Source organism: Larimichthys crocea, chromosome XIII, assembly GCF_000972845.2.
Source record: "Larimichthys crocea isolate SSNF chromosome XIII, L_crocea_2.0, whole genome shotgun sequence".
NCBI lineage: Eukaryota > Metazoa > Chordata > Actinopteri > Sciaenidae > Larimichthys > Larimichthys crocea.
This window is the reverse complement of record NC_040023.1, coordinates 31,000,674-31,013,705: the sequence shown is the minus strand read 5'-3', so window position 1 is coordinate 31,013,705 and position 13,032 is coordinate 31,000,674. Positions and strand designations below refer to the sequence as shown.

Genomic DNA, 13,032 nt, shown 5'->3' with positions numbered 1-13,032 from the left:
TCTTTCACTATAAACCTGTCCTACCTGTTCTCCTTCTCCATGTCCTCCCTCTCTCCTCCTTCTCTCTCTCTCTCTCTCTAGCCCTCTCCCCCCTCTCTCTCTAGACTGTATGACCCATCCTACTCCTTGCTGCTGACTTGCCTTGACTGGCCTCAGGAAAAGTTGCTCAATGTTAATGTTTGACAAGTAGGAAGAAGGGCCTTGGCCGCCATATCTCTCCGTCTTAGACAACACAACCGCTCGCTCTCAGTTCTCCTTCTACTTAAGAGTTTGTTTGCAGCTTTGTGAAAGAATTGCATATTCAAATCCGGAGGACAAACAGAAAAGACATGATGGGTGAGTCGGCGTCGTCGCTTTTTCTTATATATTGGAGGAATTTCTTGACATCTTGGTCAGCTGTCTTGTTTGCTGGAATTGTGAAGATTTGATGGTAAAAACCAAGAGTAAGTAAGAAGGAATTAAAACCAAACTAACCAAAACAGCAGGTATATGGACACAATTGTAGAACTTTGTATAGATTAAATGTATGCTTTTGCGTCTTCTGGAAATCTAGGGTTAAGTTTATTTTTCTGTGTGTCAGTCAGGAGACCCACTAACACTGGCTGACTGACTGTACTGTTTTCTGTACTGTGTTCATATTTCATTTCTACATTTGCTCATAGCCCATATCCTTGGTTAGCCTTCACTGCTTAGAGGTTTTGTCTTGGTTTTGAAATGTCAGGACACATCACTCGTGAAGCAAGCCTTTGTGCACAGAATCTAATTTTCTGCCCCATTTACGTTTCCACCGCAGAGGTGCTGGTGCTGATCGACTTCGAGGGCACCATGGGAGACGAGCTCACAGTGGGGATGGGGGATGTGGTCAAAAATGTCACCAAGGCCAGCGAGGAGGGATGGCTGGAGGGCGAGTTGAGAGGAAAGAGAGGGATCTTCCCTGCCAACTTTGTCAAGGTCTGTTCACGCCGTACAGCCTACAGCATTGTACTGTATGTTTATTTATGTGTTCATGTGTTAAAACATGGCCCTGTTTTGGTTTGTCATTACAGGAGGTGCCGATCTATTTGATGGGTGATATCATGAGGGAACCACGAAGCATTAGAAAAAGTACCCAAAGTATAAATTCTCTTATTTTCTTCAGTTATCAACTTAAAAAGCGGATTTTTACTTTAGTGTGACATTTTGGAGTCAGACATGTATGAGGCAATATTTTGCAATAGAACATGACCTAATATTTCGTAATAACTTTCTTGGAAGACAGTATCAATTACTTACTTACTACAAATAGTCCACATCTCTGTTTGGAATGAAACTCTTTATTTGAAAATAATTATCATAATAATAATAATAATAATAATAATAATAATAATAATAATTCTATCTAATCTAATGTAAACCTGCCAGAGTTGACTGCTATCTGGCATTTCAGCCCCAGACTGTCATTGTTATTGTCAGTCATTCAGAGATGATTACAGTACAGTTAATGTACTTATTATTCTGTTAAAGAATATGCACACATTGCAATATGAGCCCATTATCTCAGCTGGCACGAGAGTCCACTTAAAATAAACCATCAAAATATTGTTATTCAAAAACAGGTTAGTTTGTATAACATAACTTTTATGGTCTAAAAGCGAAAGCGTTTATAAGTGTGGTTAGTGTGGCGCATGCACTCAGCAAGACAGTGCAGAACTGACTGTAAATATGTGTACCACATCCTCGCCACACAAATCCTGATTATAAAATATGAAAATGGAACAGATAAAAACAGTGCCTCGGAGGGATTAGACATGATGAATCCAATGCCACTAAGCGCTTCTTTCTCCATCAGCATTAACAGTAGTTTAGAAACTTTATATCTGTCTGTTGATGTGGCTGACGACTCTTTGTCTTTCCAGCGAAGAGGATGAAACAGACCAGGAAATGCGAGGTTGTGTATGCCTACAACCCCATGAATGAAGATGAGCTGATGCTGGAAGTCGGGGAGACGATAGAGATCATCAGAGAGGTAGGGTCCCATCTCATCTCGCTGTTTAAACACCCACAGCTCAAATAACCAAATTGTGATGCTCCACAAACGAGCAGTGGTTGCCTACGTTTTAGCTGCCCAGAAGGAGAGTTTAACTCCTGTTTGTTAAAGCTGCACAGTAGTCAAAACCTTAGAATTACATGCAAACGAGGGCGTTGGTGAAATGTTTGCTCAGCCAATCTTTTCTGTGCAAATAAAGAGGTATTCATTGATTCTGTTCTCTTTGTATTGAGCTTTCTGGAAATGCAAGCGGACATATCTGAAAGTTCGTGGCATCAAATAATCAGAGCTCTTAAACATGAATGACCGTGAAAGAATGATTGCAATCTCTGGAATGTATACGGAATAATCAAGTTGAGGTTTTTTAGCAAAGCTTTAGCGTGGCCACACAATGTCTTCAAAATTGTTTTCTCACATACTTTCTCTTTCTCCCCCGACGTCGTCTACGTGACAGATTGAAGACGGATGGTGGATGGGTGTGAAAAATGGCAAAGTGGGAGCATTTCCGTCGAATTTCGTCAAAGAGATTTTCATTTCCTCTAAAGGTTTGTAAACACAAAATGTCTGTTTTTCTTTTTCCTCTACATGTAATCTAAAGTGACATCATCAAAAACACCCACTCATTGTTGGTGATACTGTTTTTTACAGATGGCAAGCACAATGACAGCAAGGCAAGACCCAAGCTCACTGATGCGGTGTTCAATAAGGACGTACGTAATGTGGAAATAATATTTCTGAAATACAGTACATGAATTTTATGAATTACCCTTGACTTAATGTACTTTGTCCCCATAAAGTTATCTCAAAGGACAAGTGTGAGGAACAAAGCAAAACATGGTAGGTTCATAAACTACATCAAACACTTCTTGAACTGATTGCTTTGGATTGAATCTAATGGGATATCCTGACTTTAGACACAGTTTCACCGGCAAGTCTATTTATACCCTGACATCATAAACACGAGACAAGTGTTCATTTCTGCTGTGCTTTTACCTGAATGGTTTTTGGGTGAGGTCAAATATAACTTCCTGTAAAAGCGGCTTCATTAATCATTGTACCAAGAGTTACATCAGAATGGAATACCCTCCCTTTGTTTCCAGTTTATCATGACCTTTCTTCAGGTTATCCGTTATGTTTATGATGCGAAGGGTGTGTACGAGAATGATTAAAGATTAATCATTACTGGTTACGTTTACATGCACAACATATACAGTCTTTTGGCCTTATTCCGACAATAGTCCTATTCAGCGGTTTATGTAGCCAATAAAAACAAACATTTTACTGTACGCGCAGGCGTGCATACTCTGGCGTAATCAGAAGATCGGCATTGCGATATTTCTTATCTTACAGTCTGTCCTGATGTGTGTTTCCCAGACATGTGGGCCTTTTTCTTTGTGCTTTTCCTGGCTAGCTGTTTGTTTATGACACACACAGACAGCAGACTGTATACAGGCAAGAATCTGTGTGTTGCAAACTTCAATAAAAGCCCAAACTAAAACTCATATTCCAAATACGTCTTAATTGGGAAATGCCACATTCTGAATAAGGCCTAATTCAGAACATCCAAACGTAACAAGCTTTGTTTACATTAATAACAGTGTTCAAACCTCTTAATTCTGTCGCACATGTACTAGAATGCTCAGGTTTCATGTTACCAATGTTGTCTCTTTTTCTGCTCAGTGGTGGAGTGTTGCCAAGTCATGTTTGACTACAAGGCCAAAGCAGAGGACGAGTTGGAGATGAAGAAAGGAGACGTTGTTGTGATACTGAGCAAGGTTTGAGCACATTGTATTGTTATGTTCTGGCATTGTTTCTTCTGAATACGTCATGCTTTTAATAGACTCCATGAAGTCCCTTGGGTGCAATTTCTTTTCTTGCGAAGTAGTTGTATTATATTGTTCATCCAGCCAAACCAGTTGTGTCACTTTCAAGATAACCACCATGTGACACAGTGCAGGATGACGCACATTTGTTTTAATGACTCAAATGTGGCAGGTTTCCAAATCATGAGTATTGCCAGAAAAAGATCTGAGATACCTTCTATGATAAATTGATAATAAGGCAGCCATGTCTTGCTTGACCGTTTGGTAACCCCGCAGCAATTTCACATCCCAAAGGACACTGGCCGTGTTTGAGCTTCTAATGTGTCCCTTTAATCTCCATGTGAAGGAAACAGAAGATGAAGGCTGGTGGGAGGGAGAGCTAAACGGACGCTGTGGCTTCTTTCCTGATAACTTTGTCATGGTGATACCACCAATGGACAGTCTGCAAGTGAGTGGACTAAAACACAACCTCATATCCTTGTTGGACTGGATATCCTTGTTGGACTGGACCTCCATATTCAAGATTTGACAATCGCGTTGTGCCATCATGAAACCATGGACTTGTTTCATAGTAATTTATTCTGCTATACTTTATAATTTGAAATGGTTCAGATTGCAAAGTAGCTGCAGCTGGCTGGCATTTGTCTTACTTTAGCAAGTCTGTAGCCGGTATGCAGTGAGTCAAGTTGACATCCTCTGTTGGAGTTACTCACTGAAAATTCCCTTAGTGGAAAAAAGTGTCAAATAGAAACGCCTTTAATTGACAAAGGGACGTACTTGCCAAACTGAGTTTTCCGTTTCTCTTCTTCTAGTCTGGGACCACAAGCCAACCACCTGCACGCAACACTGACAAGAAACTCTCAGGTAAGAGAACAGCACACTGTTGCAATGATCAAACACAGCAGCTCAGGAGGAAACGCTGTTTGACAGAGTGACAAGCTACCAGGCTTCGTGTTTTTGAGGGCTTTCTGGCTGCTGTTGTGTTTAGCCTGGCAGTGTTGCTGACAGTTGGGACTGTGGTTGATGCAGATGGTGAAACTGACAACAATACTGGTTGGGTGCTGAAGAAACATGAAGACCTCTCAGTGTGGTTATACACAATAATTCAATCTTTTGGTTAACCATAGTTCTGATTCTTCATTTTCATCTACATTCGCCTACACAGGAGAGGAATACATTTACATACATACATTTTGATAACTTACCTTCATTTTATGCCACTATCCACTACAATCTGTAGGCTAATATGCTTTTCACTAACTTTGTCTGACAGCTTGAGTTACTAATTAGTTGGCAGATTAAAATTATAAATACAAATCTAATAAATGATGGTGTAATGTCATAGACTACGCTCCCCAGCAGTATAAAAAGTAGTTACAGTTAGCCCCAGCTTGATCAAAAGCCTCATTAAAAGTACACGTTGGCTATTTTTTTAATGCTTATGCTGATTTATGTTTACTAAAGTGAAATCTTAAATACAGGACTTGTGGTATTGCTATGACAACCATAGAACATGTACTATCACAACATGATAATGTTTGTGTCTTGTGCTTTTAGATTAAATCAACCTTACATAATCACATCACAATCTATCTGTAACATGCACAGACGGTTAGACAGGCAGACTTAAAACTAGAAGATTAAATTGCAAGGGTAAATGACCTTTGTACAGGAGAACAATCAAGTTAAACCTGTGGCATATTTGTGATTTGTTCTATGCTGATAGCTTTCTAACCAACTTTGAATGACTGTTTTTAGAAAAGGACAGATTCTTCTAGAAACTGTTGTCATTGTTAATGTGTTCTGACAGATATAGCAGTCAAACCAATTACTTTTTTAGTTTGTTGATTCAAAAAAAAGGAACAGATAGACAGACAGCCTTTGAAATGAGCTGTAGTAATCAAATCTACATGTCACCAGAAAGCAGGATGTGGCTTCAAGTTTGAGCTGAGGAGCGCCGTCTGTGATGCAAGATGCAAATTTAGCAACAATTTAAAAAAAGAAATGAAAGAGTTAAAAAAAAAAAAAAGAGTTAAACTTCTGTAAAATTCAAAATGCAGACAGATGGTAAACAGGCAGATAAAACAGTGAATCAGTTCCTCAAAAAGCACACAACTATTCAGAGATGTCATCTTAACTGAACCAAATATTGCCACCAAATTACACTCATCACAACATTATCACTCACAAGAATTACACAGGAAGTCTCAGAACTAGTGAGATGGGGGATGGTTTGACTGGTCATGTGACACAGTTCAGGAGTCTTGGAGGAAACAAGGGGGTGGGGGGGACGGAGGAGAGCTCTGTCACAGTGATTTTCACGACCAGCACAAGAGGCAACACTTGAGCTACTACTGCTGTGTGGATGGTTTGCCAGAGAGGGAATGTTGCACAATGCTTTGAACATTCAAGGTAGGCTTCCTGTGTTCTCATTTGGCCGGTAATGCATCTCTGAGTCCTAAGCGTTATGCAAAGAACTATGCTCTGTTTTTACAGCTCTGCATTAGAGCTGTTTTACTGCTTTGATTTGTGCAATATTCATTTCACAAAGCTGTAACCTGGTTCCTCAAGCTCTGTTGCATGGTAAATACGAACCTCGCCTTTACAGAGGCTTCTGAATTCAATCTATACTCTCAGTTTACAAGTCCTCTCAAAGGCTGTATTTTTTTTCTATGAGCTGACTGTCCCTGCGGAACTTGTTGAGACCTTTGGGAGCTGCTATTGGATACAGCTGTAACCTGGTGTGCCCCAGCTGATGTGCACAACTTTACTTCCCATGCAACTGCTCATAAACTAGACTACAGTTCAATTAAAAAAAGACATTTTTTCCTTCCACCACATTAAACCATAATGCTTTCTGGAGTAAACAAATGCAGATTCTTCTATTTGACTAATAAAATAAACCACTGGCAGTGTTATGGAGATCTCACACAAGTGGATGGAAATGTATCAGTACATTTACTACAGTAAAAGCCACATCTGCATGAGGCGTGGAAGCTCTGTCAAAGGTAGATTTGCTTAGCATGCATGTCCCTAATAGAAACAACCTACTCCATATTCATATTGTTACACACAACGACACCTGGGAATTGCCTTGCAGATTGATGGCGCCATCAAAGTAGACGCTTAGGGAAACATTTTCAAGCTTGTCAATAGACTCAAAGTGATAAAAGACGTCACTGCTTCATCACGTGCAGCAGTTCTGTAATTTTATGATTGCACGATAATAGTTTTAGAATTTCATCAAAAAAAAAAAAAAATGTATCCGTGCTATAACACCAAATGCAAATTTGTGATAACTGTTTATTCACTGCTTCTTTTTCAGTGAAGATAGAGGCCTCAGCAATGGAGAAAGGTGGTCCAATAAAGACAAAGGGTATACATGACAGTGCCTTTTGTACCGTAACAGTTTTGTGTCACATTCTTTTTAAATATCAATGTTTTGAGTTGATGAATTTTCCTCACAGATGATAAACCAGAGGTTAAGGACCTGAGAAGCAATCCTCCAACCAAAGTCAAGCTGCCAAGCATCATCAAACCCAGCCCACCTCCAATCAAAGACAAACCTAACAAGTTTTCGCCCAAGTGAGTGATGCTAAGCATCTCTGATGCAAAACCCCTAAAGACTTACAAGAGAATATGTCTCTGAACTCAGGGGCATGCACAGTGATTCATTTGCAACCTTTCTAAAGCAAAAAAAGGCCTTCAGGAAATGTCAGGAACACTTTCTCCGTTTTGGTCTGGCACCGGGAGCGGCGCCTTTAGATGTTAAAGGTTTTGGTTGCTGCCACTAGTTGCCATGGTGTTCTTAAAGAAGAATGCCAGGATGCCCGACCTTTAGCGACTCAGTGGAAACTCTGGGATGAGTCAGATCAGGCTCTAAACAGACGAGAGCAGCCCATTTCCTGTTTCCTGAGCAAAACACACACACGTAGGCACACACACAACTGAGAAAACAAAAACGGTCCTGTCTTGAGGGGGCTGCTAATGAAGAACGAGCTTTTTATGAAAAATTGTTTCCATGCAAACGTATCTGGGAGGGTTACTGTTCCAGCTTCATTCTTGATGTTTAAAAAAAGCTTAATTTTGCAGGCTTTTTACGTCAAAGATGATATTTATAAAGCTCATATCAGATCTAAACGATGTATAAAGGTTACTGAAGTTGAGTTGTGCCTCTGCTGATCTGCTATTACTGCATATAAGATCTGAAAGTGAGACAGAGACTTCAAGACTGCAGCTGCCATCCTCTGCACCTGCAGCCACCACATTTTTTTATGAAAATGTAAACCACAGTTTCCTTTCACCAAACACCACCAACTATTATTTTGTTCCCCTCTTATGTCCCTCACTTTTCTTTTTTCAATCAAAAGTTGACACTTTATTTTAATTTTTTTTACTTTTTACTCATTTATAACTTATTCTCACTAGAACCAATGGCGATGTGGCTCATGTTACACCAAAGCAACCAGAGGTGAAAGAGGCTGACCAGTTTGATGGAGTGGATCTGCAGACTGAAAGGTTGAGTCATCCCACAGCAAACAGAGCCAAACCCCCGCAGAGGAGACCACCATCGGGCCTGGCCGCAGCAGCCCACGTTAGTGACAAACTCCTTTCGATTTCTCACTTTTCTATCAGAGATTTGGCTTCGCTTGAAGTCTGACCAATATAGAAAGTGAGGTGTGACATAATCAACACTTAACTGAGAGAGGAACTACTGATAACTTGCCAGACCACAGACCTAACCACCATTTCTGGAGATGACCTTTGCAACCTTAGATTGAGCTTTCACAGCCACAGTGAGGCAACTCCCTCCTTTATTTTGTGCAGACTGGTCAGGTAATAGCACTTATAATACATGTTTGTCATACAGTGGATAGATAGACTTAAAATGGAATAGTAGTGCATTCAATTCCTATGCCTATTATGTTCTGTGGTGGTATGCTTTGCAGAAGAAGTTACAGAAAGGGCTCTACTACTACTACTACTACTACTACTACTACTACTACTACTACTACTGTTTAGCAGTCCTACAAGAGAAATCATTCTAAGAGAGCAAGAGAACAAATTCTGCATTTGCACTCAACAGATCAGAATGAAATGTAGCCACAAGATGTGTTTGAACAAAAGAACAGCCATAGTTATTAAGAAAAGAGCCACCCACCTCTTTACATCAGCAGCAACAAGTTCTGGCCTGATCTCTGAGATTATTAAGGAATTAAGTGTGTAATACTGTTATGGTTTGTACACGGTTGCCCAAACATACATACAAATTGAGGTAGGTTGTGAGAAATGGTTGTTTGCAAAGATTAAAAAGGTGTGGCTCATGCTCTTTTGCAGGCACAGAATGCGACTGACCAGACAGAACCAGAATTATCACCAAAAAAGATTCAGACAGAGAAGTTACCCGGCTGGCAAAAGGTTTGTGACTTTGACTGTTTATCTTGTGCACTGTGCATTCTACATTTCAACTTGGAGCCAATAACGTTGAGGGGTTTCACAATAACATACAAAGCCACCCAATTCATTGCAGGGGACAGAAAATCTCCTGCCATCACCTGCGAAGCCTGATCAGCGACCCAAGACGCCACCTCCAGTTCGACCAGCACCACCCAAAGTAGTCGTGGATGGCAAAACTGTCACGCATAAAGAAGAACCAACTATGGAAAGCGTGCAGGCTGAAATCAAAGAGCTGAGGATGGCTCTGGAGCTGTTACAGACACGACATGAGTGAGTACTGCTCATTTCTAATGACCGATACAGTTTATCTCAGAGGTGTGTACAAGAAAAAAACGAAAGCTACAGTATTTTAAAAAAAGAAATCTTGTTTCCCATCGTCCATAACTGAGAAAGCATAGACAGACCCTCCTATCTGCTGTTGTTTATGGACACTGGTAAACACAGGAAGTGACTAATCAAGTGCTCCAAAAGAAAAAAGAAAAAACAAACAGGCAATTTTTTATATGAAACATCACAGAGGCCTCGTGGGTAAACATAAGCCATGCTGTGTGTAGATATAGACACACGATTTCCTCCAGAGAAGTTTTAAAAAGGTGAATCTACAAGGGTCATGTGTTTAAAAACCTGACAACATGTCATGTAAAAAAATAGTTATGTTGCTTGATTAGACTTGACATGAGTCAAGTTTCACACCTTTCATATTGGTTCATTTCCCAGTGCAGCTCCACCCTGCTTTAACCTGAAGAAAGGTCCAATCAGTTAGTATGATCAAGCGCTGGGCGCCCACATCGGGCCTTAAAGGTTTTTAGATAAGGAAAAGGTGTGAACACTGGTAATATATTAAGATACCTTTATAAAGTTATCTAACTGGTCACGGTAAAAGTTAGCTTGCCAGATTTTAGATGCCTTTTCATAGTCACAGTATTTAAGATATATTTTGGAACGTTATCTGTTAAATAATTCTTAGTCCTCTGTGCATTATATTTGTCGTTATCTGTCATTTGCTCCCATGCTACCGTAGAAAAAGTATAAACTGGGCCATCTACATTAAGGCTTACATTTTGTGTGTTTAACTGCAGGAACAGATTTTTTGGCAACAGCTGTTCATGTAAATCCAAATCCTGAGGGAAATATCTTTCTCTCTACGAGCAGACATAGCTGTTTGGTGATTAGCGTGTAGTGTACAGAGATTTAGAGAGTTAGTTTAAAGCTTTTTTGCTGCTTCCCATGACCAGAAATGACGCTGAGTGGTGAGAGAGAACAAAACCACTAGTTGTAGCCACACAGCTGAACAATGAGCTGAATCTCACTTTAAAGCTCTTTAAAGCTCTTTTAGGTGATAATTATCTGTAGGTTCATGTGGGAGCCCTTTTACTGTTTTCCATTTTGTCATTTGATCCTAATGTGACAATTACGAAATGTATTTTTCACTACTGGAGCTTAATTAGAGTGATCAAGATCGAGGCCAATTCTGTTTCTTTCAATTCACTCCCACGACAAATGTATGATTCTAAATTCATATGCCTCCATTTATTCTTCTGACTTGACTTGCAGTCTTTAGTCATACCCATGTCTGCAAACCACACTTTTTGTTTTTATCTCTCTCAATCAGGCGAGACATCCTGGAAGTGAAAGAAGAACTGAGGGAGGAGAGAAACAAGCGAACGGCACTGCAGGTCAGTGAGACGTGTCTTGAGTTTTGCATGCATTCATACTTACTGTCTGCTGGTTATTGTCACAAGAAAGAGAAGTTGTGGTTCCCAAGCTCATGATGATTTAGTAGAACTGACTGTTAAAAAAAATGTCTGTCCCATACAGGAGGAAGTGCAAAGTCTGAGAATGAAGCATTAATCCTGACGCAGACTGTGACTGGGCTGCCTGTCTGACACTGTGCCATGCAGGCTCTCGTACTGCAAATTTAAACAATATGAACATTTTTCTGACTTGGAACGAGGATGGAGGAGACGAGCAAGCTCTACGACTGCAGACACACAAGAGAGGGCTAAATCAGAAAGTATAGTTGGACATAGGATCAAACTCCTGCATTGAACCAGAAAAACTTGATCCTCAAAAAGACTTTTTAATAATGTATTGTTGTTTGTTTTTTTTACATATTTGAATGCTGGAAACAGGGTGGGAAATTAACCTTTTTAAAATGTGAACATCTATAAGCCTCTGACATGAAAATTCACAAGCGGCTCAATAGTTATTACTTAAATTATTTCATATTTTACCAGCATTTGGCTCCTGACTACTGGTAATTTCCCACCCTGGCTGGAAATTACAAATGGGTTATTCTTGGTTGCAAATTGTTTTACACTGTTCATCTTTTTTTTTATTATTACCATTTCTTTTATCATAAAATTTACTGTATGTAGCATTTACATAACTAATGCCTCAACAGAACATGTATTATATGCAGCTGTACATAGGAGGAAATATTATGAGGTCTTTTGCAAAGACCTAAAATGTAATTTTAAGTCATCCAGCCTGAATGTTAATACTACTGTCAAAAACAGGTGATTTTCTACACCAGAATGTAATGCTGTACACGTCCACTGGGGGGCACTATATGATAATTCAACATAAAGAGAAATGCTGAACTTTTAAGTGAATGCTGGATACCGCCAATCCAGCATTTACTGAAAAGTTTAGTGACCTGGCACTAGTGACCTCACATTAGAAAAACTCGCAATATATTTTTATTCAGAAGAGTAAATGTGCTAAGATTAAAGATTTAAGAAAATGTGCTGATGTTAATGGAGAGTCTTTTTTTTTTTAAATGAAATAACACCTCAAGATATGCTTTTGAAATGCTCCAGGATGTACAGAGTTTGTGGTCAACTGCAGTTTTTTGCAGTTAAGTGGAAAAGTCACCCTGTGTCACTCAGAGAAAAACTGACTCACTCTGAAAGCTTTGAACACAGTGTGACTCATCGTGATGGATGTCGAGAACGTGGGAAGAAAATTAATGAGAAATTCTTTGCGCCCACCCTAGAGAGAGCTATTTAACATGACTATATTTGGACCACGCCATCCTCAGAGTAACGCGTATAGATTCGGTTTTGGCTCCAAAGGGTTGGCGGCAGCAGTGGTGCTGGTGGTGTGCTCCTGTCTAAGCCTACTAGTGTTGCCCGCTGTAGAGCACATCTGGACGGCATCTGGAGCTCATCAGGGACCGGGTGCTTCTGAAACTGCCATGGGAACATACTATTTTTGAATACTGTGTTGAATAATGGTCATTAAGGGCACATTCCCTCTTGGACAAGCGGTGAAATAAATTAAACTTAACATACAAAGGATCAGTTGATATTGAGACAGTTTTTTATTAAAAATGTGGAAAATGGATGCCCTTTCTGTACAGCCCTGCAAACACAAGAAGATTTGACTTTTTTTTCACTGAGCAACCTCTAAAATATTCAATAATGTCAGCGTGACGGCTGTGGCTTACATAAGGCGCTCCTATAAATTATAATGCATGGCTTGGTATCAATATTTGACTCGCTCTCTAGGTCTCAGACAACAGCAACACAGCACAGTGCACTGTTGGGAGTACTGAAGACTAAGTACTAAAAACTGAAGCAGTTTGGAGCTCAGAGGTCAAATACAAAAAAAAAAAAATCCCCTCCAAGTTAAAATTAGAAATAGAGAAAGAGGAGCTGAACTGACAAAGAACAGTTCGTCTCTGTCAAAGAAAGGCGCTGAACAGATGCAGAAACAAATTAT

General features: G+C 39.8%; 1 protein-coding gene across 2 annotated transcripts; it reads left to right on the top strand.

Annotated features, from left to right (window-relative positions):
• The first annotated feature begins 145 nt into the window (after positions 1-145).
• On the top strand, positions 146-12,066 carry sh3d21 (SH3 domain containing 21). 2 transcript variants are annotated; one of them, XM_010731636.3, is made up of 17 exons: positions 146-336; positions 794-951; positions 1,047-1,104; positions 1,896-2,005; positions 2,481-2,571; positions 2,675-2,736; positions 2,824-2,863; positions 3,707-3,801; positions 4,196-4,297; positions 4,662-4,713; positions 7,175-7,225; positions 7,317-7,434; positions 8,278-8,443; positions 9,187-9,267; positions 9,380-9,576; positions 10,919-10,982; positions 11,125-12,066. In XM_010731636.3, the coding sequence occupies exons 1-17, from the start codon at positions 330-332 to the stop codon at positions 11,155-11,157; spliced, it is 1,485 nt and encodes a 494-aa protein (XP_010729938.3). In that variant the 5' UTR covers positions 146-329; the 3' UTR covers positions 11,158-12,066. The 2 variants fall into 2 exon arrangements, with proteins under 2 accessions (XP_010729938.3, XP_010729937.3); XM_010731635.3 differs by having other exon boundaries at positions 1,047-1,113.
• The last annotated feature ends 966 nt before the right edge of the window (positions 12,067-13,032 follow it).